At 40.7% G+C, this 27,851-nt stretch overlaps 1 protein-coding gene and 1 long non-coding RNA gene across 3 annotated transcripts in view; one reads left to right on the top strand and one right to left on the bottom strand.

The window, feature by feature from the left end:
• Window positions 1–27,851, top strand: part of FGF14 (fibroblast growth factor 14) — a 619,177-nt gene that overhangs the window by 194,962 nt on the left and 396,364 nt on the right. The window contains exons 1-2 of one of the 2 annotated variants that reach the window (XM_081552097.1): window positions 3,938–4,101; window positions 18,712–18,912. The exons of the other annotated variant lie outside the window; for it this stretch is intronic. Coding sequence (XP_081408223.1) covers window positions 18,903–18,912 — 10 coding nt within the window. The 5' untranslated portion in view covers window positions 3,938–4,101; window positions 18,712–18,902. Of the gene's footprint in view, window positions 1–3,937; window positions 4,102–18,711; window positions 18,913–27,851 lie in introns of those variants that run through there. 2 annotated transcript variants of the gene reach the window in all.
• On the bottom strand, window positions 760–3,898 carry LOC145530557 (uncharacterized). Its single transcript, XR_014071893.1, has 2 exons — window positions 3,711–3,898; window positions 760–1,055 (listed from the first exon to the last, which is right to left on the bottom strand). It is a non-coding gene; the product is annotated as an uncharacterized LOC145530557 (long non-coding RNA).

Below are 27,851 nucleotides of genomic sequence, written 5' to 3'. Positions count from 1 at the left end.
ATTCAACACAAGGACCTCTGCTGAAAATATGTTGTTGTGGTTGCTAAGTCTGTGCTAGGTTGTGCACGACTTAGTTGCTAAATCATGTCTGACTCTTTGCAGCTCCATGGACTGTAGCCTACCAGGCTCCTCTGCCCATGGGATTCTCCATAGAAGAATGCTGGAGTGGGTTGCCATTTCCTCCTCCAGGGAATCTTCCTGACCCAGGGATTGAACCTGGGTCTCCTGTATTGCAGGTGGTCTCCTTCATTGCAGGCACATATGATCCATCCTTAATAAATACTCTCCTTGATATTTTCCCTAATGAGCCCCAAATATTTTGTCTTTTGGATTAGCTGTTTTCATTCTGGTTTGAGAGGTAGGATAAACTTAAGTGTGCAGGATACTCAAATTTGAGAGTTTGATAACCCCCCAATTAAAATGCTTCAGTTAAGAACCATGTTGTTGTTAAAGACTTGGTTTCTAATAGAGAACATATGAATATATACACATAATCCTCAGTAGCATGGAGCCTGGGGAAAAGCTAACCACATAGTTTATGAATAATGCAAAATTTTGCTGTTTATGCCATTTCCATCTGTTGTGTGCATGATATTTATGATCTTCACAAGATAAACTGATAGGCGTGTGTATGCTGCTAATATGTATATTTTTTAAAAAAATCTTTAATTACTGTTTTTATTGAAGAATGATGTCATGTACTCTAACTCCAAGGAGATGAGGATTAGGAAAAAAACAGCAACCCAAACACACAGACACTTTGGAACACCCAGACATTTGTTTTAATGAGTGACATTTGATTTGTGTCTTATCACATTCCAGGATCTCCTAGCACTGCCAGCACTGTTTCTGGTTGCATGTTAGATGGCTCAGAAGGAGAATGGGTGTGAGTGCCATGATTCCATCTCTTCCCTGCTGACTTGCCACTAACACCGCTTCACCACAGCCACATGTTGACTCAGCTGAACCAGGAGGGATGACTTGTGTGTGTTTCAAATGCCGTCTTAACCTTGAAACTTATCTTGGGAATTAATGTTTTAATGAAGCGAGAGTTCCTAGAGAAAGCAACAGAAAATCACATTTTCTTCTCCATAAACCAAAAGGCACAATCCCACCAAGGAAAATTTTGTTAACTCTACAATCTGTAGATTTTTTGAGTTACCAGGGTTGGGTGGAAAGTCATCCTGACAGAAGAACCAGCTCCTATCACTAGGTTAGAACAATGGCCAATTGACTGGGTGGCTACAGGCAGGTCATTCAACCTCTCTGAACTTCACCATTGTAATTAGAAAAATGCATGGTCTGGGCTAGGTGATTTCACATATTCTTTCAGCATAAACATTTTTACAAGTCTTATATCCAGTTGATTCTCACCTTCAAAATATTCATGATGGGCTCTAAGTCCATAAACACTATTTAACTTTTATAAAAACTGATTCTCCTTTCTTTCTTAAGATATGATGCAAAAATTGTTTAAATGCTTGTTATTTTTCCCACCTAAATGCTTCTCAGACATTTTGATTTCTCCCTCCCTTTCTCTCTCTGTTCCTCTCTCTCTCTTGTTGGAGGAGTTGTTAAAATAATTTGGAGCCTGCTTTCCCCCAGTTTGGGGATGGTCGTGTTAGTCTGAAAAGAGGTCAGTCGCTTACTTTCGAATGTGGCTTTCTTTGATGACTGTCTCCTGACAGTTTTCCTGAGTTAGAGACTTAGAGGCATTAGAGGGCTTCTTAGAAGCATTCACATAAACTGAATTGAGAGAATGTGAAGTCTAAAGTGTTGAGGGAAGAACTATGCCTGAGCATTCTATCAGATACAGCTTGTCATGAATCTCTGATGTATAGGTAGTCATGTGATTTAAGATAAGGCAGTGGCCCAAATATTTCTTCCATATTTACCCAAATTATAGCAAATACTAATAATTCTTTAGACCTAGAAACATCCTTTTTGAAAAATGAAGCACCCTCTGTTCATGTGCAGGAGTGTGTGGGTGTTGAAGTTTTTCTGGGGTGAATTAGTTAGATGCTTTAGTTTCATTCCAACACCAAATGAATTTACACTGTGACCCTTGTAGCAGCCACTGGTAGGTTCTCAGTTGCTTTCTGGTGGAAGCAAAGTCCAAGGGCAAGCTCCCTGTATGTCCAGTGGGACAGTTGGGTGGGTGATAATCCTCACTGCCTTGAACCTGAGTGTACTAGTCACTGCTGGCTGTGGACCCACTTCCCACTTCCCATCTCAGATGTTCTCCTTTAGCCTTTTGAAGATCCACTGAATTACAATAGAAATTTAGGCAGTTTCTTCCAGAAGGTTTCTTTTGGTCTCTCAACCCTAACTTGGGAGATAGTGATATGTTGCCATGTTTCTCTCCCTGTCTGAAGACATTTTGTACCCTTTCTAATCCAGGTCCCCGACTCTGGGGGGCTCTTTCTTATGAAGTCCAGGTCACCAGTTTCTTCCTGTGTCATAAATTTCTTCCCCTCTGACCTTGGAAAGCATCCTGATATCAGAGATCATACAGTATACTTCATATCTCCCAAAGCACAATGTACTTTACATCAGTTCAGTTCAGTTCAGTCGCTCAGTCGTGTCCGACTATTTGCGACCCCATGAATTGCAGCACGCCAGGCCTCTCTGTCCATCACCAACTTCCGGAGTCTACCCAAACCCATGTCCATTGAGTTGGTGATGCCATCCAACCATCTCATCCTCTGTTGTCCCCTTCTCCTCCTGCCCCCAATCCTACCCAGCATTAGGGTCTTTTCCAATGAGTCAACTCCCTGCATGAGGTGGCCAAAGTATTGGAGTTTCAGCTTCAACATCAGTCCTTCCAATGAACACCAAGGACTGATCTCTTTTAGGATGGATTGATTGGATCTCCTTGCAGTCCAAGGGACTCTCAAGAGTCTTCTCCAACACCACAGTTCAAAAGCATCAATTCTGCGGCGCTCAGCTTTCTTCACCGTCCAATTCTCACATCGATACATGACCACTGGAAAAACCATAGCCTTGACCAGATGGACCTTTGTTGACAAAGTAATGTCTCTGCTTTTCAATATGCTATCCAGGTTGGCCATAACCTTCCTTCCAAGGAGTAAGCGTCTTTTAATTTCATGGCTGCAATCACCATCAGCAGTGATTTTGGACCCAAAAAAATAAAGTCTGACACTGTTTCCCCATCTATTTCCCATGAAGTGATGGGACAATGTCTAAAGTCTGTGTGCCAAATGTCTAGTACTTTTCATGGACAATAGTGATAGTTACTATGGAGGGTTTTTATTTTTTGTGCCTTGTTTTCTATTAAGCATGTCACAGGCATCACCTCATTTAGTCCTTCCATCAACTGTGTAAGGTCGCTCTGAGAAATCATCCCCATTTTATAGATGGAAACACCAAGGCTCATAGAGATTAAATCTCGCTTGAGTTAACGCACATGCATGTGTGTGCACACGCCCCATGACAGAGCCTTTCTTCCCTCAGTTTCTGCTGCTTCATAAGCAGGAGGGAAGGAAGCCATCCTGTTACCGTCTTCATGATGGGGCTGGTGTGTCTGTCTGTGGAGAAGGCGATACTTCCAATCTGATTTTCATAGTCTTTTCCCTGAAGGGCAAAATCGACCTACTCTATTCCTATGCTTTCCTGACCAGTGAAGTGAGGTGTGGTACAGGGAGGTGGTAGGAGGGGAGAGTGTTCGCCTCATCCAGCCCAAACCTTACCTGAGATGTCTGTGAAGGGAGGCGAGGAAGGAGGTGAAGGTGTGTGCCTCCTGGGAAGATGCAGCTAAGTGGGTTAAGAAAAAGCTCTTTGGGACAACCTTAAGGTCGTGAGATAAGCTAGGAAGAAGCAAGTCAGACTACCCACCTCCCAACCTTTCCTCGTCCTATGGAACGTGATTGAATGTGTCATTCTTTTGGTTATTGTTGCCACGGAGTCAGTTTGCCCTGTTCTAACTGAAAGTTGTAATTGGAGCCACAATGGAAGTCCACATTCTGCCAGAGTGGAGACCTTACCTATTGACAGGACCTGGTTGCTAGTCTTTTCCACTGAGCATAGTCAAGCTAGTTGCTCCAACAGTAGCCACTTACCTAATAAAGTGAAAAGTGCACGGTAGGTAACAATTAAGCTTTAATTAGCAGTTGTTTCCAGTTGTACTGCTGCTGCTGCGTCGCTTCAGTCGTGTCCGACTCTGTGCGACCCCATAGACGGAAGCCCACCAGGCTCCGCTGTCCCTGGATTCTCCAGGCAAGAACACTGGAGTGGGTTGCCATTTCCTTCTCCAATGCATGAAAGTGAAAAGTGAAAGTGAAGTCGCTCAGTCGTGTCCGACTCTTCGCGACCCCATGGACTGCAGCCTACCAGGCTCTTCTGTCCATGGGATCAACCTTTAATGGGAGAAGGGGCAAATGGGCTCATTGAGCTAAATTGTGTTTGCCCTTATGCAAATTGGTGTCAATACTTGTGTTAATTGGGGGGAAAAAATAAGGCATTGCAACCCAGTTCCTCAAGAAAAAATTAGACTCCATGAAATATACTTAAAAGCAAAGCAGAAAAGTGTTTAAAATTAACTGTTCAACAGATTTTGTTAAAATAATATAAGCATCATAGTTTTGAGATTTCTAGATTTCAATTATAATATGATTTAATTCCACTCCTGTCCTCTCATTGGTCTCATTTTTCGTTAAAATCAATAAATTATCTCATCTATTTTCAAATAGATAATAGATACACACTATTGATACTAAATTGTAAAAAGCACGTAGGAAGAGAGAGCCATCCAGTGCTTCTCTCTAGAGGCAATGACCTAACTACTTTATTTTCCTAGAGTTTTTCAGGATTTTGTTTTTTTCTTCTGAAAATCATGCCCCCAATTTGCACGTGCATCATCCGATTTGAGATTTGCAAACACCTTTAAGAAGCAGATTCTCTTTCATCACCACCCTGCCCTTCCGGGGAGCTGCCTCACTTCATTTGTTGTTGATCCATACAACAATCATTTTGGGAGATGCAAACTGATTTGTTGTGGTATTTGTTTAAGCAAAACATAGTTCCATAGGCAAATATAGCTACCGGAACAAAGGGAAACACAAGGCCTTTCACAATGTCAAAGTGAAGTAGGATTTGCCCCAGGCTCTGGATCACTTTGGTTGCAGGTCGTCATAACCGTCTTGAAATGGGGCTCCGGCTCAGTCTTGCATACCTTTAGGGAGATGCTTATGTTGTTAGTTATCCAGAGTGAGGCTGAAGGGATCTCAGTGGGGGCCTGCCATAGTGTTTGGGTCAGTACTGCCCCCCAGCTCTGATAAAGAGGCCCAGTAACTCTTTTCCCTAGTCTCTACCTCTCAGAGAGTTTAGGGAAGAGCTTGAAAAAAAATTATCAGCGTTGCAGTATCCTGACTCCCAGCCCTTTTGCTGCCGGTGGTCAGAGTAAAGCCACGAGTTTAGAAATGCAAATTTGGCCAAACTGTCTACTGCTTAAGGCTAGCACTTCCCTGCAAATGTTTTGGAAGGTCTGCAATTACAAGTGGAAAGCAGTAACTCTAAAACACCAAGGTCAGACCTTTTCTAAGCCGAGTTGGCCCTCTCCAGGAAGCCTGTCCGCAACAGTCGTACTACTTGGATGATAAAGTTTAATTCTGGGAAAGAGCCAAAAAGGAATTTTTCCCAATGCAGTAGAATATAGCCTGGTGTAAAAAGTGTTTTTCGGGTAATATTAACTACAGGCCAGTGGTGGTGCCAGAAGGCTCGTGATTTCGCCTTCTGCCTCCTAGTCACCTCTTTCACTTATCACGTTCCCAGACTGTCCTGTGAAGCATCATAACCTAGCCTCTTGCTAACGAGACTCCTTTCCTTGTAGGTGAACGAGAACAAATGCTGTCAGTGTGTGCACCGCCCCTGCTAGTCAGTGTCCGCACGCTGACAGGCGCGTTGGCCCAGCTGTGCGTTATAGGGACCATGGTAACTTTTCCTGGCGCGCTGGCTTAGAGGAGCATGGCTGGTCATATTATGTGTCGTCAGTGACAGACACAGCAAAGTGTTCCTCTCCAGTTTTCAAACCCCTTCCCCACAGTATTTGTCTCTCACTATTCTCTACCCCTTCAGGATCACAACTCTGCCAGGTTAATATTTTTTCAAACACTTTCCCCACTGTCTTCTCCACTTTATCATAAGAATTCTGCTCAGTTGCTCATCACTGGAGCTCTGGACTATCCAGGATTGAGCATTCTCTAAACTCTTGCTAAAGAATCAGGCAGATGTTCAAGACATTCAATATCTGCCCTGGAAAGGATGTTCAGTGATAAGAAAGAAGAGAGAATTTAAGTTCCTGGTCTTACACCTCAGAGACTTTTTTGCATCCAAACCCTATTCTTAAGGAATAGGGTATATGTTTTGAAGGGATATAAATCTTTTGAGGGGATATGAAGAAGATGGCGGCTGCTCTGTGCGTGTCTGTGTACCTTGGTCACTGTCTCTTCTTCTCCTGTGAACTGTATATACTCACTAATACAGTTTATTCTTCCATTAGGTGTGTTTGTTTATTCTCTCCCAGCCCTTTCCATATCCTCTATGCTTGTCCAGCTAGGGGATCTTCAAGTGAAGGTGTATTTCTGGGTACCTGGTGAGTGGTACCATAGTAAAGGTACCATTTACTATGATAGAGAGATTATCTACTAGGTCAAAAGTTTTAGCATCTGCATTTTAAACTTTTCTGAGGAGACGCGTGATAAAGAAGGCATTAGTCTTTTTTTTTTCTTAAATGTGTGATCCTCTCAATGCTCTTGTTTGTATCTTCCCACATCCTCAAGTTGTCAGCAATGTTTTGAGTTGCAGTGACACCCTCCAAATGTAGCTGACACTCCACCCACTCAGTGCTATCTACAAACAGTGAGGACATTCTCTGAATGTCATTAGCAAAAATGAGGTCCAATTCATCAAGGGAAAACCTAACAGAGCAGCTTGGTTGAAAAAAGTCTCAAGTGAGAATCTGAAGATCTGCATTTGCCCTGGGATAGCTGTGTGGTCACTGATGTATCTCCCTAGTCTGTACATTTTTCCAGTGGCTAACATGGGGACAATGATTTGTCCCTAGTGGTCCTGAAAAATTCGTATTCAAGTATTTTTGAGCATTACTTAGTGTGTGTATCATTATGCTAGAACCTGAGAAGGATATCAGCAAAAAAGATTGCTACCCTCTAGGAATCTAGTGTCTATCGTTCTTTATCTGTGTCTCTACGTCTGTATCTATCTTTCTGTTTACCAGTTAAGACACCGTAATGATTTTTTACCTCTTTAGAGCATTTTATAGTTTCCTGATCTATTATATTTTTGTACTAAATTATATATGTATATATTATATGTATAAAGTAAAAGTGTTAGTTGCTCAGTTGTGTCCAGCTCTTGGCCACCCCATGGACTGTAGCCTGCCAGGCTCTTCTGTCCATGGACTTCTTCAGGCAAGAATACTGGGGTGGGTAGCCGTTCCCTTCTCCAGGAGATCATTGCATGCAGATTCTTCACTATCTGAGCCACCAGGGAAGGCACATGTATATGTATACTCGTGTATATATATTGTGTAAGGATTAAATAAAATATACTTTATGAAATTATATATATGTAGACAAATACGTAGGGTTTCCCTGGTGGCTCAGATGGTAAAGAATCACCTGCAATGCAGGAGACCCGGGTTTGATCCCTGGGTCGGGATGGTCCTCTGGAGAAGGAAATGGCTACCCACTCCAGTATTCTTGCTTGGGGAATTCCATGGACAGAGAAGCCTGGTGGGCTACGTATATTTGTTTGTGGTTTCTACATACTTGTGTATGCCTTTATAATTTCATTTCATCCTTATAGCATTGTTAATGACTCCACATCACCAATGAAAACCCTAAGGCCGCATGATATTAAGTAACCTTGCAAGTAAAACTTGAATTTCAGTATGGGTCTCTGGATTCTAAACCCTATGGAGTTTCTACTGAAGCATAAATTCTTAAACTAGTGTAAGAATGAGTCCCCGGTGCATAATGTAACTGGAAATGCTGCAGAAGGCTTGCTCGGGGAAAGCAGAGCTTGAGGAGAGCCTTGGGCCTGCAGAAGAAAAGGACAGGGGAGTTTGGAAGGCGACATATTGAGGGAGAAGGAGAAGGAACCTCAGTGTTTTTAAATGGAAATAGTGGGATCTCTTGTTCTGGTACTTGGGGTCTGAATGTGGAGGAGGTGTGAAATTGGATTTTTTCTGAAGAGTTGGAGTGAATGCAACACAGTGCAGGATGAAAAGCACTTAAGGACGTTTGAGGGGGGCTCTCCGTGGACTAGGTTACAGCCTGGAATCAGAGACATGAGTCAGAGGAATTCAGCAGCAATGGTGAAAGGCAAAAAATAAGTAAGGCTGGATAGTAAGAACCCCTTTGAAGGATCTGGTAATCAGCTATGTGTGTGTGCTCCATCATCAAGTCGCTCAGTCATGTCTGACTCTTTGTGACCCCATGGACCATAGCCTGCCAGGCTCCTCTGTCCCTGAAATTCTCCAGGCAAGAATACTGGAGTAGGTGGCCATTTCGTCCTCCAACGGGAGCTTCCAGATCCAGGGATAGAAACTGTGTCTCTGGCATCTCCTGCAGTGGCCGGTGGATTTTTTTTTACCACTGCACCTGGGAAGCCCAATGTATCAGCTGGTTTAGTGTTAAGGACTGGGATTCTAGCTCCACTGCTAACTAGCTTTGTGACTCAGACAAGTCATAACAGCTCCTGCTTCATCTGGTTGTTTTGAGGATAAATGAACCAATCCACATAAAGTTAATCCTAACCCAGTACCCAGCATTTAGAACACACTTTTTAAACATACATGAGATTTGTATTTTAAACTATTATCAGAAGTAAAGTTGCAAGAGCTGAGGTTTAAAAGGATGGCATATTACCCTGAGCATTCTAATTCCTGTAAGGAATAAAGCTCTATTAAACCAAGGCACTGGAGCTTGCTTGGTGGTTCAGTAGTAAAGAATCTGCCTGCCAATCAGGCGATGTGGGTTCAATCCCTGGGTTGGGAAGATCCCCTGGAGGAGGAAATGGCAACCCACTCCAGTATTCTTGCCTGGGAAAATCCCGTGGACAGAGGAGCCTGGCAAGCTACAGTCCATGGGGTCGCAAAAGTCAGACATGACTAAGCGAGTAAACAACAGCAAAGAGAAATCAAGGCACTAGACTGTTTTCTGGAGAAGGAAATGGCAACCCACTCCAGTGTTCTCCTGATTCCAGGAGAATCCCAGGGACGGGGGAGCCTGGTGGGCTGCCGTCTATGGGGTCGCACAGAGTCGGACACGACCCAAGTGACTTAGCAGCAGCAGACTGTTTTCACTAATAAGCAATCCATGCCTGCCTTCTCTGTGGACAAGATTTATTTTAATTTGGATGAAGAGTTTCTCTCTGATGCAATCTTAGTGACTCGACAAAGATAGTAAGAGAATCACCTTACACATCTTACAAATCTTAACAGGTATGTAGTCGTGGAATAATGACGTTTCATGTTACTGAGCCAGTTCCTGATATATTTCAGGATCCCTGTCGCGGTTGGGACATTTAGACGTAAGAGGGTAATTTGGGGGCTTCACTAAGGAGACTTGGGAAAGAGTGGGAGCTAAGTGCCTTCCATTGCTCAGTAAGCTTAAACCCTGAAGCGCTGGGGAGAGCCTCCGCAAGTCCGTTAGCTGTTTCAGAGGCTGCAAGAGGAAGGCGTCCAGTGAGGGCGGGCCAGCTCCTCTCATTCCCCAGAGCCAGTATTTTAACGGTTCTTTGAAGCATTTGAATAATCAAATCACTTTGGCAGATTTTCCTCTCCATATTTAAGTAGCGATCAATTTCGGGAGCACTATTTTAAAAGCCCAAAAGGATATGGAATTTGTCAAGCGGAGCAGAAATCTCTGGTCTTCAGCAGGAGGAACTAGAATGAGCACACCCCCATTTCCCCACTCAGAAGGATACTGTGTTCAATTTCGGCACGAATTACCCGGCTAGCTTTGCAGTTGTTTCTCCTATGGCTTCTTCCTAGAGGCGATTTGAGGAATCAGTTCAATTCAGTCGCTCAGTCATATACAACTCTTTGTGACCCCATGGAGTGCAGCACGCCAGGCTTCCCTGTCCATCACCAACTCCCGGAGCTTGCTCAAACTCACGTCCATTGAGTCGGTGATGCCATCCAAACATCTCATCCTCTGTCATCCCCTTCTCCTCCTGCCTTCAATCTTTCCCAGCCTCAGGGTCTTTTCCAAGGAGTCAGTTCTTCGCATCAGCTGGCCAAAGTATTGGAGTTTCAGCCTCACCATCCATTCTTCCAATGAACATTCAGGACTGATTTCCTTTATGATAGATTGGTTTGATCTCCTTGCAGTCCAAGAGACTCTCAAGAGTTTTCCCCATAACCACAGTTCAAAAGCATCTGTTCTTTGGTGCTCAGTTATCTTTATAGTCCAACTCTCACATCCATACATGACTACGTGATTTGAGGAATGGGCTCCTGCCAGTAGAATATAATGTTGGTGGAAACAGAAAGGCCCATGTGCCTGAAATATCCACTCTTGAAATCACTAACAGTGGCTGGACCATCCTCTCTAGAAGAAATTCATGTATTATATTTTATGCTGATATGAATTGATCTGTCCTGGGGTTTTGTACTTGGAAGACACCATTGTGGTCTAACTGCCTCTTCCAGCCCTTCCTTAGCCTTGGAAGATGGTCTTCATTGCTCTGATTCTTGTCTCCCACTGAGCCTTGCTTCTTGTTGGTGCCTAAAGAAAGCCCTGTGGTTTGCTGCTGCCGTTGCCATGGTCTACCTTGAATGGACAAGTTTCAGAAAAACCTCACTGAAAGGGGGTGTGATTGAAAAGAAGAAGATGCCAACTGTGAGTCAGGGCGTGTGGGTAGAGGAGAAAGCTGGGAGGAGCTGGTGCCATTGAGGAGAGGACCACGGCAAGGAAGAGGAGAAATAAAAGTTGTTGACTTCTCTGTGATGTCCGAGCGTCGGAGGCCCTTTCTGCCAACACAAATTTTTCAGGGTGTTGACTTCTATCCATTGAGAGGTTTCCCGCATATGAGGACCACCCTCACTCAGGAGCAGGCTACTGTGTGCCCGAGGGTTTTCTGTCTTCTGATTCTGAGACCTAAACTAATTTTATACTGACCTGAAACTACTTTGGAAGGGGTGTCTGGAGACTGAAGATGCGGTTACTGTAATATACGTTGGTTATGGATTATATCTGTGTGTGGTGATGCTACATATGTATGCATGTGTGCTAAGTCGCTTCAGTTGTATCTGACTCTTTGTGACCCCATAGACTGTAGCTCGCCAGGCTCCTCTGTCCCTGGGATTTCCCCGGCAAGAATACTGGAGTGGATTGCCATGTCATCCTCTGGGGATCTTCCAGACCCAGGGATCGAACCCATATTTCTTACATCCCCTGCATTGGTAGGTAGGTTCTTTACCAGTAGCGCCACTTGGAAAGCCTGCTATATATGTGTGATTACATATGAATGGAGATTATTTATTTTATTATATATAGACACATAATACATATTATTTTATTATCTATAAAATATGTTTATAGATAAATATATATTTACATATTATATATTCACTTGTTCTAAGGTAAGTGGGACATTTACTGCATATGGGATGGGCACCTAAAATCACAGAATTTTAAAGATACAAGTTTACTTTCCTCTTTTTACAGATAAAGAAACTGAGGGTTTGAGTATAGAGTGACTTGGCCCAGGTCATAGGAAAAGGCAGAACTATACCTAAAACTCACGTTGCTCTTTCCAAGCCGGGCTGCCCATCCACACGCCCTTGAGTCTAGAGCAGGGGTTCCTGGTGTTGGTGGAGAGGGGAGGCTGGGGGTCTTGGCTGTGTCCCCTAAGGGCGATTCTGAGATGTTCCCCCTCTAACTCTGACTTGATATCCATTGAAGAAGGACCAAACTGAGACATGTTAAGAAGTAACTGGCCTGGCTTCCCTGGTGGCTCAGCAATAAAGAATCTACTTGCATTGCAGGAAACACAGGAGTCGTGGGTTCAATCTGTGGGTCCAGAAGATCCCCTGGAGAAGAGAATAGCAACCCATTCCAGTATTCTTGCCTGGGAAATCCTGTGGACAGAGGAGCCTGGTGGACTACTGTCTATGGGGTTGAAAAGAGTCAGAAACGACTGAGTATGCAGCACACACACAAATGGCCTAGAGCGCATAAATAAAACCTCAATAGGAAAACTGCTGCTGCTGCTGCTGCTAAGTCGCTTCAGTCGTGTCCGACTCTGTGCGACCCCATAGACGGCAGCCACCGGGCTCCGACGTCCCTGGGATTCTCCAGGCAAGAATACTGGAGTGGGTTGCCATTTCCTTCTCCAGTGCATGAAAGGGAAAAGTGAAAGTGAAGTCGCTCAGTCGTGTCCGACTCTTAGCGACCCCATGGACTGTGGCCTACCAGGCTCCTCCATCCATGGGATTTTCCAGGCAAGAGTACTGGAGTGGGGTGCCATTGCCTTCTCCACAATAGGAAAACTACACAAGGTTAATTTGCCATCAGATACAAATGAATGCATGGTCCTACATCACTGTGCTCCTGAGGAGTCAGCCTAGAGTGTCCCACTCACAGGAGAAGGAAGATCTCTCCCTTCTACTTTCTTTCCTGTTCACTGAGACCACTAGTTCCTACCTGGGGCTTCCTTGGTGGCTCAGATGGTAAAGAATCTGCCCGCAATTCGGGAGACCTGGGTTTGATCCCTGGCTGGGGCAGATCCCCTGGAGGAGGGCATGGCAACCCATTCCAGTATTCTCACCTGGAGAATCCCACGGACAGAGGAGCCTGGTGGGCTACAGTCCATGGGGTCTCAAAGAGTTGGACACGACTGAGCGACTTTCATTTTTAGCCCCTGTCTTGCTTTAAGCCTTGCTTCAAGGTTACACTTGTAAGGGCAGGACAAAGAGAGTCTGTGCTCAGCTGTAGACCCTTTCCAAAGATAAACCCCTCGCTTTACCTGAGGCAGTTTTATGGGATGTCTTCCACTACCAGGCAATCTGAGGACCCTGCTGTTTGGATAATGTTGCTGTGCCAGAAGAATCTTTTTCCTTCCCTGAGTCTTTTCCCTTGAATCCAAATTGCTTCACTATTGACTCATTTCTTTCTCCCGCCCCTGCCCACTCCTGTTATCTGTTCTGGGAAAAACAGCAAATGAGTTTAACATTTGCAGCCAGTGGCTGGAGGCCACAAGACCAGGACACTTAATATAATGTGGTTAGCTTTGTTTCAAATTAAAATTGGACCCAGTAATGTCTTAATTCTCTTGTCTAGACAATTGTCACGGCTGTAAATTACCATCATAATGGCCACTGAATGGCTTATAATGACCTTACCAAAACATTATTTGCCAATCCTATAAACTTTCTGAACATGCTGTTTAGTTTATCCTAATTAATCTATTAGGAGATGGTGTATACATCCTGCTTGCTCTCTCCAAAGTGACATTTGTGGATTCACTTCCTTTCTCTTGCTAATGCTACTCCATAAACTCACTACTGATCTAATTTTACCTTCTGTCTGTCCGCAACAAATTTAATCAGAAGAATCATTATCCAGATGTGATGTTGTTCCTTCCGTGTTTGAAACAGTGGCTCTTTCCTCTGTAGATGCTTGGTGCAGTTCCTCTTACCTGATTAACAGCTGGTTACATATATTTTGTTTTTATATTTTATTGAATAGCTTACTAATAACTGCTTGCAAAAATGAGTTTAAATGAACTCTCTTCAAAGAAGAACCTGTAAGAGTTCAAAATACTCAGGAGGTAGGTCTCTGTACCTAAAGGCTTGTGCACAAAGTATATAAGCACAGCCCTCAAAACAATGTGAGAAACCAATACACCTTAGAAAGTGTGGGTCAGCCAACTGTGTGGTTAGAAGCTCAGTTAATATCTAAATGGTGGCTTCCATGGTGGCTCAGTAGAAAAGAATCTGCCTGCCAATGCAGGAGACACAGGTTCAATCCTTGGGTCAGGAAGATCCCCCGGAGAAGGAAATGACAATCCATTCTAGTGGCAACCCACCCACTGTAGCCTTGGAAATCCCTTGAACAACAACAAAAAATCACTTGAACAGAGAAGCCCAGCAGGCTACAGTCTGTGGGGTTGCAAAAGGGTTGGACAAGACTAAATTTCACTCGCGAATGTGTGTAGGGGGTACATAGGAAGTAAGGAGAGAGACGCTACAAGGCATCAAGAAAATGTCTAAAATCATGGTTGCAGGTCCTCAGTTACTCTAGTTATCTACAAAGAATGTTCTTGTCCTTTCTCCCTGGGAACCTGGAGTCATCTTTTGTGTTGCTTCCTCTTCCACCAAAGCACTTTGGACACAGCTCTTTGTTACAAACTTCTTTTACTTGATGACTATTATTTCTCTACTTGGCTTTTTCTATAAGTAAAATGTGATCTCAAGAGCAGGGACATTATCACTGCCAGTGTCTAAAAAAATCAAAGCACCTGACTTTGAATTCTATTTTTGCTACTTTTCTTTCTAACTGTGTAACTTTTAGCCCATTTCCTTGTCTCCTTAAACTTGATTTTCTTCATCTGAAAACTGGGGATAAAAATAATACCTGTTTCATAGAATTTTTGTAAAAGTTAATAATCTTAGCTATCATCATTTTCATATTCATAGCCCTATTGTCATTATAAAGCACACAGTTTTTCAATATTTTTCAATTAAATAAAATTACTTTAATGTTTCTCTTCTTCTCAGCCTTTCAATTCTTCCCAATGTCTTTTTTTTAAACTAAGATATAATTTATTACCATAAAATTCACCCTTTCAAAAGTGTATAATTCAGTGGCAATTACTATATTCACAAAGTTGTGCAAACATCCTAATTTCAGAAAATTTTTATCATTCTCCCTTCAAAAAAAACTTTCCCCATTAGCAGTCATTATTCCCCAATTCATTTCCCAGCCCCTGGCAACCATGGATCAACTTTATTTCTGGATTTGCCTACAGTGGACATTGCATATAATGAAATCATGCAACATGTTGTCTGTTTTATGTGACTTCTTTCACTGAACATAATGTTTTCAAGGTTCATCCTTGTTGTAGCTTGTATAAATATTTCATTCTTTTTTATGGGTGAATAGTATTCCATCAAATGGACATACTACAGTTATCAATTCATCAATTGATGGACATTTGAGTTTCCTCTACTTTTTATCGATTATGAATAATGCTGCTGTGAACAATTATTTATAAGTTTTGTGACAATGTGTTTTTAATTATCTTGGGTATAAATTTGGAGTGTGATTGCTGAGTCATAGAGTCATAAACTCTATGTTAAAATTTTAGAGGAATTGCTCAACTGTTTTCTAAAGTAGCTGCCCCATTTTATTTTCCCACTAGCAATGTATGGGGATTTCTATTTTTCCACACCCTCACTAATAGTTATTACTATCTGTGTTTTGATTATAGATACCCTAGTAGTGTAGTTTTTTTGTTTGTAATCCCCTAATGCCTAATGATATGATTGTCTTTTCATGTGTTTATTGATCATTTCTATATATCTTCCTTGGAGAAATGTCTATTTAAGTCATTTGCCTATTTTTTTTTTTGTACTTAAGTCATTTGTCTTTTTATTTTGAGTTGTAAATAACATATTCTTGATATGAGATTATTAGATATAAAATTTACAAATATTTCCTCCTATTCCATGGAAGAAATGTCTTTTTACTTTTATTATTGTGTTCTTTGAATCACAAAGTTAGGTCTTAAACTTGAATGAAGTTCAGCTTATCAGTTTTTCCCTTGTTTCTAGTGCTTTGCTGTCATATCTAAGAAACTATTGCCCAGTCTAAGGTCAAGAAGAATTCCCTCTGTATTTTCTTTTAATAGATTTGTATTTTTGGCTCTGGCATTTAGGTTTTAGATGCATTGAATTGTTTTTGTATGTGGTGTGAGGTAGGGGTCTATCTTCATTATTTTGCAGGTGGATGTCAGTTGTCCAAAGAACATGTAATTGAAAAGAGTTCTTTTTCTGATGTATTGAAAGTTCATTCTTTGTCTTGGCATGCTTGTCCAAATTAATCTATTGTAAATGTTAGGATTTATTTCTACACTTTCAGTTCTACTCCATTGGTCTTTATGTCTTTCCTTACGCCAGTAACACACTGTCATGACTATTTTAGCTTTGTAGTAAAATTTGAAATCTAGAAAGGTGAGTCCTCCAACTGTTTTCACCTTTTTCAAGATTGTTTTGACTATTTGGGGTTCTTTGTATTTCCATATGAATTTTAGGATCAGATTGTTAAATTCTACTAGGAAACCAAGATGGGATTTTGATAGGGGTTGTGTCAAGTCTGTAGATCAGTTTGGGAAATGTTACAATCTTGATAATAATAGGTCTTCTGACTCTTGAAAGTGAATGCCTTTCCATATATTTACGTCTTCTTTAATTTCAGCAATGATGTTTTATAAATTTTAGTGAACATGTCTTTTTGTTAACTGTATTCACATAGTATTTTATTCTTTTTGTGCTTTTATAAATGGAATTCTATTGTTAAATTCAGTTTTTGTAATGTTCCTTGCTAATGCATAGAAACAGATCTGACTTTTAATTTGTATTTTGTATCCTGTAACCTTGATGAACTTGCTTATCCATTTTAATAGATTTTTTTAGTGGATCCCTTAAATACAAGATCATGTCATATCTGAATGTAAATAGTTTTACTTCTTCCTTTCCAATCTTTTTTCTTGTCTAATTGCACTATCTGGAAACTCCAGTACAGTGTTGAGTAGAAGTGATGAGAGTGGATATACTTCTCTTCTTCCTTGTCTTACAGGAGGATTTTTCAGTGTTTCACCTAAACTATGATGTTGGTTGTGGGTTTTCATGTGCTTTATTAGGTTGAGAAAGTTTTGTTTATTTTATAATTTACCTTATAATTCTTAAGGTATATAGTCTGCAAATTTTTGGATGGGGAGGTCTATTTTTGTTTTATTATCATTAACACTTGTCTTAAAGATGAATGGGACATATTCTGTTCTATTCTTTTTTTTTTTTTTTTGAAATTGTGTGAAGGTTTCATGTTCTTCTTAAAGATATGATGGAATTCATTGGGGAAACCATTTGAGCCTGGGATTCTCTGTGGAAAGTTTTTTGATTATAGCACAATCTCCTTATTTGTTATAGGTCTATTCAGATTTTCTATGTCTTCTTGAGTCAGTTTCATTAATTTGTATTTTTCTAGGATTTGCCTGTTTCATCTGGGATAGTGTAATTTGTTGGCATACAATTGTTCATATTGTTCCCTTATAATGTTTTTTATTTCTGTAAGGTCAATAATATTGCCCCCTTTTTTTCACTGATGATTTTAATAATACAGTCTTCTCTATTCTTGGTCAGTCTAATGGTTTCTCAAAGAATCAACTTGATTTTTCTTGATTTTCTCTTTTATTTTCTGCTCTCATTTTATTTATTTCAAACCTGACATTTATTATTTTTTTTCTTCATGGTTTAGATTTAGTTTGCTCTTCTTTTTCTAAACTCTAAGGTGCAAGGTTATGTTTTTTGATCTGTGATCTTTCTTCTTTTTAATGTAGGCATTTACAGGCATAAATTTCAATCTGAGCATTCATTTAGCTAACTCTCATAAGTTTTGGTATGTTTTGTTTTCATTTTCATTGTCTTAAATTATTTTCTAATGTCCCTTAAACTTTCTTTGATCCATTGGTTATTTAGTAATATGTTTTTAAATTTCTAGGTATTTGTGAATTTCTCATATTCCTGCTGTTATTAATTTCTAACTTCATTTTGTGTGGTCAGATAACATGCTTCAGATGATTTTAACCTTTTTACATTTATCAAGACTATTTTACCTTGGGTAATATTCCAGTGTTATTTTTTTTTTTTTCTAATAGCAGTCTGAGACACGTCCCTATGAGTGACTCATTCACCAGATATGATTTCCTTTAAGTTTTTGGTCAGCTTCTTGTTTGCCCCAACTCTCTGAGGTAGCTCTGACGCTGAACAATGATCCCTATCGATTTGGACAAAGGCCCTGAGGGAAGATTGTTTAAAGTGAATGATCTCTGAGCCAGGCCAAATAAAAGCAACCCCTGGCTGTGGAGGTTTCCAGGAAACCAGACAAGTAATATAATAACATCTACTAATGGTGCTTTGGGCGGAGCTCTGAACCTTTTCTTCTCTCTCCAGTGGTGGGTAGGTTGCTGGTTTCACATTTATTGTGAATGCAAAGCTATTGTTTTTCAAGCCTACTGTGGAGCCAGGGAAAGGAATGGGAATAGGGCAGGTTAAAGCACCCCTGTTCTTGAGATTCAGCTGATTTTTTAAAATAAACATTTCCTGGATTCATCTGTTGGCTAATTCCCAGAGCTATCAAAAAGTTTATTTTGACATTATGGTTAGTTTCTTTATTGCTTTTATGAAGGAGAATATCTTTGGAGATGTTTACTACATTTCTGCAGTGCTCCCCCACCCAGTTAATTTTTAATGAGCATATTGTCAACTGAAAAAAAAACCCAAAACACAGCCTTAAAGTTGAGAATTATTTATTTTTGCTGCACCACATTGCTTGTGGGATCTTAGTTCCCAGACCAGAGGTTGAACCCTGGCCACAACAGTGAAAGCACTGAGTCCTAACCACTTGACAGCCAGGGGATGCCTGAGAATTATGTTTTATTCGGCAGACTTGCTGAGGAGATAAGCCCAGGAGGCAGCCTCTCAGATAGCTCCAAGGGACTGCGCTGAAGAAGTAAGGGAGGAACCAGGATATATTGAAGTTTTTGCAACAAAAACCAAACAGTGGAACATCAGAAGATTACTATCAATTGAAGAAAACCATACATTTCCAGTTAATGAATTTAGCACTTCTCTATATATGGAAAGATGTAAGTCTGGGTTCCTTGAAATCGTTCCTTTGATATGCACCTTATCCATCGAGGTCCAGCATCCTGTTTTGCTCCATCTTGAATCCCCTCAGCATGCAGTCAGGGACAGTTGCCATGGCTGGTGACTTGATGGATACAACATCATTTTTTACTGACACAGCAGGCAGCATTTTTCCTACACATATAAATTAAATGTACTTTGTGGTTGTCTTTCTAACATTGATTTTACATTTCTTTGTGAATGTGAAATTGGTTTTGGAGCTGGTCCCACACTCAGATTCAGAGGTAATCCCTGATGGTTCTAATCCAGCATTCTTGGCCTTGATCCTGTTGACATTTTAGGCTCAATAATTGAGTTGTAGGGGGCTGTTCTATGCTTTGTAGGATATTTAACAACATCCTTTTATTCTACCCACTAGATGCCAGTAACACCCTTCCAGCTGTGACAACCACAAAATTGTCCAGACATTGCCAAATGTCTCCTGCAGGGAAAAATTGCCTCTGGTCGAGAACATTGTTCTAACCATATTAATAGAGTCTCATGCTTTTAGGCACAAAAGTAAATTCAGGCGAACAAGGCTTAAAGTCCTAAAACACACGGAAATTCCATGATCACAACGAGTGCTTCAAGAATGAAGCTGTCCCCCCCCAAAAAAAAATGAAGCTGTAACTAATTCAAGAAAAGGGGATATGAGGGAAGGCTGCCAGAAACAGCTGGAGAAAAAGTTCCCTTCTTTCTCCTTAGTTGGGCCTTGTGTGAGAATATAAAATCCACTAGGTGTTCAGCTTTAACATGAAGCTAAAATGGTGTTATATGCAATGTGTCCCTTGTATGTAATAGATATTTAGAGTTTTAAGATACAAATTTGGCCTCTGCCGTGGCATTTGCTTTCCTCATGAGAACTACTGAAGCTAAGATTCCTGAACTTAAAGATGTTACAGAAAGTTTTAAGGGATGGTACCCACCATAGTCTCTCTCTCAAATCCAATCCCTCCTTTTCATAGAACTTCAACTCTCTAGTTTCCATTTTGTCTCTTAAGTCTCAATTGATTAATTGAAACACTTTTCAAGAAGTGTCCTCTATCTTTTTACATTACTTCATTCAGCTCATCCTATCATCCTTGGTTATCTTTCCAAAGCACACCTCTGATTTTATCACCACCTGGTGTTGTGAGGTTTCCTTACTATCTACATGTTAAACCCAATATCTCAGCCTGTTTTTCAGCTTGGCTAGAATCAACTTTTCAAACCTATCAGCTTTCAGTTTTCTCCTAAGATCTGAACTAATCGAATCAGAATGCTCACCGTTCCCAGAACTGGTTCTATACTTTCTGTCTCTGTGAATACTCTTATGCTATGTTTGACGCTAGAATGTTAAAAGTAACATTGATGAAAAATGACTAAAAAATGATTGATAAAATAATGAAAATATGTAGCCTTTATTGATTCAATTGAGCATTAACTCTGTGCCAGATACTGTATTTTATCTCATTTAATTCTCCAAAACAAAAACAGAAATGAAACAATCTATGACTGCTGCTGCTAAGTCACTTCAGTCGTGTCCGACTCTGCGACCCCATAGACGGCAGCCCACCAAGCTCCGCCGTCCCTGGGATTCTCCAGGCAAGAACACTGGAGTGGGTTGCCATTGCCTTCTCCAAATCTATGACTGCTTCTATTTAAAGCCTTCTGACATATAAAAGGAAATTATAGCTTGGAGAGGTTAAATAATTTCCCAAGTTCACAAAGATATTAATTGAAAAAATTGTACCTTAAACTTGGATCTTTTCAAATTGGCCATATTCATGTTCTTCACCACAAAACTATATTGTTTTATCTTTGATCCTTTTCATTCTCCCTCTCCTTTCTCTAAGTTGCAATTCTGATGTTTTCTAGTCTAAATTTATATGCCAGTTCATGCATAACACATGTTCCATTCTTTCAATTGAAAAACAGTCTTTCTCCTCTCTAACCTCTTACTGAACCCAACACAATGCCTAGTACATCATCATAGATGGCGAATAGATATTCTGCAGAAAGGAGATGGATAAATAAAACCTGGAACATAAGTATCTTGATCTTTCATTATTGATGTAAAGAGAAAAATCAAAAGTGTGCAGTATTTTTCAGATATTAGGCACTTAATAACTATTTGTTAAATTGAATGAATTCCTGAAAATTGAATAAATCAGCTTTTTTGGGGTCTATTACTCTTTGTGCTTCCTTTATGCAGACTGTGGCTTTGTATGTAAGGGCAAGGGCTCAAGGCATCTACCTCATATATGTGGAATGTCCATTAACTTCTACATTTTTGTGCAGGTAACTAGGCCTGGAGATCTATTTGTTTTGTGTTAACAAAGGGCTTCCATGGTGGCTCAGATGGTAAAGAATCTGCCTGCAATGCAGGCAGAGACCCAGGTTTGATCCCTGAGTCAGGGAGATCCCCTGAAGGAGGGCATGGGAACCCACTCCAGTATTCTTGCCTGGGAAATCCCATGGACAGAGGAGCCTGGTGGGCTACAGTCCATGCTGTTGCAAAGAGTTGGACATGACTTGGTGACAAAACTACCAACAACAAAGGGAAAAGGCCTCAGTCTGAAATATTTGCAGGGGATTTTGGAATTTCTAGCCCTGTAAACAACTATAACTGAGGCTCTCCTTCTACAGAGAAGCTGTTTCATGGGCTTTCGAGATGAAAGCAAATCTGTTTCACTGGTATGTCTGTCTTACCTGTCCCCAAAGAGGGTGGTGTTTAAGAAGATCAAGGACAGGGCATGAAGGTGGAAAAGAGAAGAAAAGAAGTTAGGAAAGAGAAGAAGATAATGGATGAGAATGGAGACTAGACTAAAACAGATGCCAGAACGCCCAGCCCAGGAGTGTTGTTGCAGATGTTGTTCACCTGAATCAGCAACAAAATCAATTTGTCAAATCTGGCTGGACCTGGCCCCCTGACAGTTCTATTCAAATCAGGAATTCTAGAATTCTGTTTCATAAAAAACTTCACAAAGTATTTAGACTTAATTCATGGTGGCTCAGATGGTGAAGAATCGCCTGCAATGCGGAAGACCTGGGTTCAATCCCTGGGTTGGGAAGATCCCCTGAAGGAGGGCATGGCAACCCACTCCAATATTCTGGCCTGGAGTATCCCATGGACAGAGGTGCGGCAGGCTATAGCCCATGGGGTCACAAAGAGTCGGACACGACTGAGCAGCTAAGCACATGATGTAGATGCCAGAGTCTCTCAAACGGGGTTGTATAAACATTTTCCCAGTGTCTGTGTGTTCCTCAAGAAAATGATCAATTTTGTAATTCCATTTTTATTGTTGTTGCTGTTCAGTCACTCAGTCGTGTCCGACTCTTTGTGGTCCCATGGACTGCAGCACACCTTCACCAACTCCCGGAGCTTGCTCAGACTCGTGTCTGTTGGTCTAGAGAAAATAAGATAAGCGTGCTCCAGATTTTCTGGGGCTCCTTATGGTCATGCAGTTTCAGTCACCATACTTTCTATTGGATTGATCATGATTAGCGTGAGGGGTGCTGTTTATGTGTCCAAGATTTAATGGGAAAGACTCACGTTGTCCTCCACACATAAGCCAGGCTTGTATCTGCATGTGTTCCGTGTGTACTGCATATATGACTGCAGTGTGCGCTGCGTGTGATCTGCGTGCATGCACCACGTGCACACACACACTGACTGTATGTGCCTGTGTGTGCACCGCATGTATAACTCAGGCATGCACCATACCAGTGCAGATTTCATAGAATTTTGAATGGAGAAAAACATTAAGAAAATTATGTTTCTGAACATGTCAGACTTTGCACATGGGTACCATCACATTCATACTGACAGCCGTTGTTTCAGTGAGCAATGTAGCCCTTCACATTAATATTACTATTTTTCATACTATTTCGGTAGTTTTCTTTGATTGTAACTTATAAATTAATTTTAGCTTCACAGTTGTAAACAAGCCATTAGGACACAGCAGACAGATTATACATAGTTTTATATATTAATATTGTTCTAAGACAATTTGCTAACATTTTACAGTTAATGAGAGGATCTTCTTTAAAGAGGTTATCTACTTTACTTACAGGGTTTCCCTGGTAGTTCAGATGGGAAGGAATACACCTGCAGTGCAAGAGACCTGGGTTCGGTCCCTGGATCGGGAAGATCCTCTGGAGAAAGAAATGGCTGCCCACTCCAGTAATCTTGCCTGGAGAATTCCACAGACAGAGGAGCCTGTTGGGCTATAGACCACAGGGTCTCAAAGAGTTGGACATGACTGAGCAACTAACACACAGTTTATATTACTTAAGTCTGCAAAATGCTGTACCATTCTGTACTGAAGTGCATAGATGTCCTAACCTGTTGTCCCCAATGAGTTGTTTAGGCAAAATAATGTTTACGTTACCCAGGGATATTTTAAGCTGATTAATGGCAATGTCCCACTTACTGTTACAGTAGCTGTGATCTCTCAGTTTTGTAAACTATCAGCTTTACTTCTTGAATCACATTTTCTTTTACCTAGAAAAGAATTGCATGCATGCATGCATGCTCAGTCGTGCACAACTCTATGCAACCCCGCGGACTGTAGCCTGCCAGGTTACTCTATCCCACCAGGTTCCTCTATCCAGGCAATTTCCCAGGCAAGAATACTGGAGTGGGTTGCCATTTCCTTCTTCAGGGGATCTTCCTGACCCAGGGATCAAACCTGCATCTCTGGAATCTTTTGCATGGTAGGTGGATTCTTTACACATGTTAAAACTGGTAAATTCTTGAGGCTGTATTCAACATAACGTATCCAGGCTAAGAACTTTTCCAGAGTGGATCAACAAAGTTTACTTTTAATCTTTCCTTCATTTGAAAAAATGCATTTATTGAGTGAAGAAACCCTGCCAAAGTTTTTCCCCTCCTTTATTGTGAAGAAATTAAAATAATAGCTTCACAACCTGTATTTACATCTATGTATATTATCTCAAATTGTCTGGATAAGATGGTGGGGACCATATCATTTCCATGTAATAGATGACAGGAGTCGAGTGACTTGTTCCTTTCATGAACTTGAGGGATCCAGCTCTGATTGCAGGTGTTCTGGTTTCAGACCTCAGGCGCCTTTCACTAAATAAAATTTAAACTCATTTTTGGATAGAAATTGAATTATCTGGGAAAGATATTAATATATTATCTCATAAGGAAATCTTTAAATTTCTTACTCTACATTGGATATGGTTTTTCATTATCAAAATCATTCTTATTATTGCTACATATATATTTTTACTGAGATGTAATTGACATGACATTATATTAGATTCAGGTGTACAACATTATGTTTATATATGAACATATTGTGAAATGATTATTGTAATACATCTAGTTAACATCATTATTATTGTTCTGGCTAATGTACTGTTATTATTTCATTTAAAAATATATATAATTTTATGGAATACTACTAAGCCATGAAAAAGAATGAAATAATGCTATTTGCAGTAATGTGGTTGGACCTAGAGATTATCATACTAAGTAAAGTTAGAGAAAGATAAATATCATATGATATCACTTATATGTAAAGTCTAACAAATGATACAAATGAACTTATTTACAAAACATTAATGGATTCACAAACATAGAAAATATTTGATTACCAAAGGGAATAGTGGCAGGGGGGAGATAAATTAGAAAATTGTAGTTGACATATATACTCTACTATATATAAAAAAGGTAAATAGCAAAGACCTACTGTATAGCACAGGGAATGATATTCAAAATCTTGTCATAACCTATAACAGAAAGGAATCTGAAAAAGTATATACATATATATATATTCATTGGAAGGACTGATGCTAAAGCTGAAGCTCCAATACTTTGGCCACCTGATGCAAAGAGCCGACTCATTGGAAAAGACCCTGATGCTGGGAAAGATTGAGGGGAGGAGGAGAAGGGGGCGACAGAGGATGAGATGGTTAGATAGCATCACAAGCTCAATGGACATGAATTTGAGCAAACTCCAGGAGGTAGTGAAGGATAGGGAGGCCTGGTGTGCTGCAGTTCATGGAGTCGCAAAGACTCAGACATGACTTAGTGACTGAAAAACAACAATATGTTACTGAATCTCTACATATAACTAACATAGATATACATATCTATTAATACATGTATAACTGAATGTATATATTCCTGCTGACTACCAAAGAGGATTCAGATAAAACAGTACTATACAATGGATCCTTTAACTCATGTTAAAATACAAAATTCAAGTAATAGAGAAAGAAGATAAGGAGAAAATAAAATTTCTGAAAGGTCTCTGCTGAAAATGTTAAAGGACCACAGTATAAAATTTTGTTCTTAACCTCCTCGAAGTTGAGAACAAACTTTTTATAGTCAAATGCAATGAAACCCCAAAGACTTTTACAGAGAGAAAATCTCTTCTGTCTCCAACTTCTAAAAAAATTTATTATAGGTGGAATGAGTTTAAGAAGCATCTTGAAAGTAAGCGTAGCCTGGGTATATTCTAAAACTTTAGTTCTGTTAAGTAACTATACAGTTAAAATAGGCCTGAAAAATGAAAATGAAAAATGCCACGTTAAGAAGCATGGAGTTTGAAGAGAGGTTTAGAAAGTTTTCTTCTCCTAGAAATAGTTCCATCTTCAAGAATTTGTTGCTACCTCTTAAATTCTCTCCCCACCGTCTCATGGCCTTTCTGAAATCAATTAATAAAATTAGTTTTCCACTGAACATTTTTTTCTCAGAGACATAAGGCCTCAGAACCATGAAAGGAAACAGAGGGCCACTGTTCCCTTTTATCCTTTGTTTTCCTTATTAGGGTATTTACTAGCTTTATGTCCTTTCTGAGCTTAAAGATAATGTGTGTGCTCTTAGAAAATTTGGAAAAATAGGAAGAATAAGGAAATGTGCGTTCATAATTCCAGCAATAGTAATCTCAGTGTATTTTTCTCAATAAAATCTTAGCTTTTGTGAGAACATGTGCTTTCTTTAGTTGACATTTTAAATGTTACTGAATTTCCCTATGTTATTGAAAACCCTTCATTTTTAATGGCTACAAAGTATTCCACCATATGGATATACCCTGGCTTTTTAAAACATCCTGTTAATATTGAACAGTTGGGGGCTTCCAATTTCTCACTGTAGTACTACACTTCTGTCCATCACTTTTTTTGTGGGCCTTTTGGTGTATCATCTTTAATTAATAATTAACTGCCTTATGAGAGTTTCTAGAGGGTTAATAAGTCAAAAGATAGGCACATTCTAATTTTATAAATATCACCAAATGGCTTTTCAAACTCTTATCCCAATGTATGCTTCCATCAGCGATAACTGAATGTGTCTATTCACTGTGTCTTCAACTGCGCTGAGATTCTCCTCTTCAATCCGCCGTTCCTTTGATAGGCAAACATTGCATCATATTGATTTAATTTGTGCTATTAACAGATGATGAGCCATTTGTTTTGCTCATATTTACTAGCCATTTATCATCTTCTTTTGAAAACTGTCTAAAGCATCTTCTTACCTCGTTTATCATCTATCACCACTTACTTCAGAAAAATAGAACCATTTCAATCTTAGAGATTTAGAGCTCCGATTAGCATGGCCCAGCTGCTCCCTACCTGTGAGTCTAGATGGCTGGACGACAAGCTTTGGATAATTAATGACACATGTCTCTGTGCCTCCTGCCTGTCTTTATTGCCCCCTCTCCCTCCCTTTTACTTTTTCTCTTTTCTTCCACACATCTTTTCTCACCATTTTATTCACCCCTCAATTAAAAATTGCCGACATCCTTGTATTAAACCGGGGTTACTAAGCTTTGTGTGGGCTTCTCTGGTGACTCAGCGGTAAAGAATTCACCTGCCAATGTGAGCGAGTCCAGTTTGATCCCCGGGTTGGGAAGACCCCCTGGAGGAGGAAATGGCCACCCGTTCTGGTATATTCTTGCCTGGGAAATCCCATGGACAGAGGAGCCTGGCGGGCTACAGTCCTCAGGGTCACAAAGAATGAGACACGACTGAGCAACTGAATACCAACAACAACTGCAACTTTGCTTTTGTCCCAGGATGTCCCAGGATGTCTGATGCTGTCCTCTTGCACGTCTCCACCATCCTAGGACAGTTCCACCACGTGTACCTAAAGGATGCCTACATATAACACGAGCTCCTTTACTGAGCCGCCTTTGGACAGAAGCCTTGCTGGTGAACAGGAGTCCTACAGAACTGTGAAAAGAATTGCTAAGCATGTGTGTGCTGTCTCAGCCCTCCCAGCAGCCCCCCAAAGGACAGCTGTGCTCCTGGTTTAGGATCTGAGCTCTAGAGAACTGGGGGCCACCTCTGTCATACTGTTTCCCACCACCACGTAGCTACCGAGGGGAGTGCATTTGAACCTCCGTCTGACGGATTCTGAAGGCTAGGCATGACTTCTCCACTCTGTTTCTTGGTCTCTCTGGTGGTGGGTGAGAGGATCTCTGCGTGTGCCTGCTCTCTGCTCAAGGGCACGCACGCCAGCTCTTGTGGGGCGAGACTGAGTAGGGCGGGGTGCGGTGAGGAGGGAGGAAGAAAAAGGCAAAACCACCTCCTATTCCGATGGTGAATGACCGAGCTCTTTGAGGAGCGGGGCAAGTCCGGGCTTTCTGTTCACAGCACATGGCAGACGCTCAACACCTACTGGTGATTCTTGAATGAAAGATGCTTTTCTTTAAGCTACCATCATCTCACAAATAAAAGCAGGGTTAACCAGTCTGTAGAGCGGGCACAACCTGGTAATGCTTACCCCCTTTCTTCCTGACTCAGCCTGTCTTCAGCAATCCATTTATGCCTTCTTAAACACCAGTTCCTCAAAATGAAGCTACAAAGATCCAAATGGTGTTACTAAGATGAATAAGTTTTGAACTCTTTGAACAAATGATTAGCAAGGAAGAAGAGTGTTTCA

This window comes from Giraffa tippelskirchi, chromosome 12 (assembly GCF_054371585.1).
Source record: "Giraffa tippelskirchi isolate mGirTip1 chromosome 12, T2T-mGirTip1v1.2.pri, whole genome shotgun sequence".
NCBI classification, from domain to species: Eukaryota; Metazoa; Chordata; class Mammalia; order Artiodactyla; family Giraffidae; genus Giraffa; species Giraffa tippelskirchi.
Note: the sequence above shows the minus strand (reverse complement) of the source record. Positions and strands in the feature narration are given on the sequence as shown.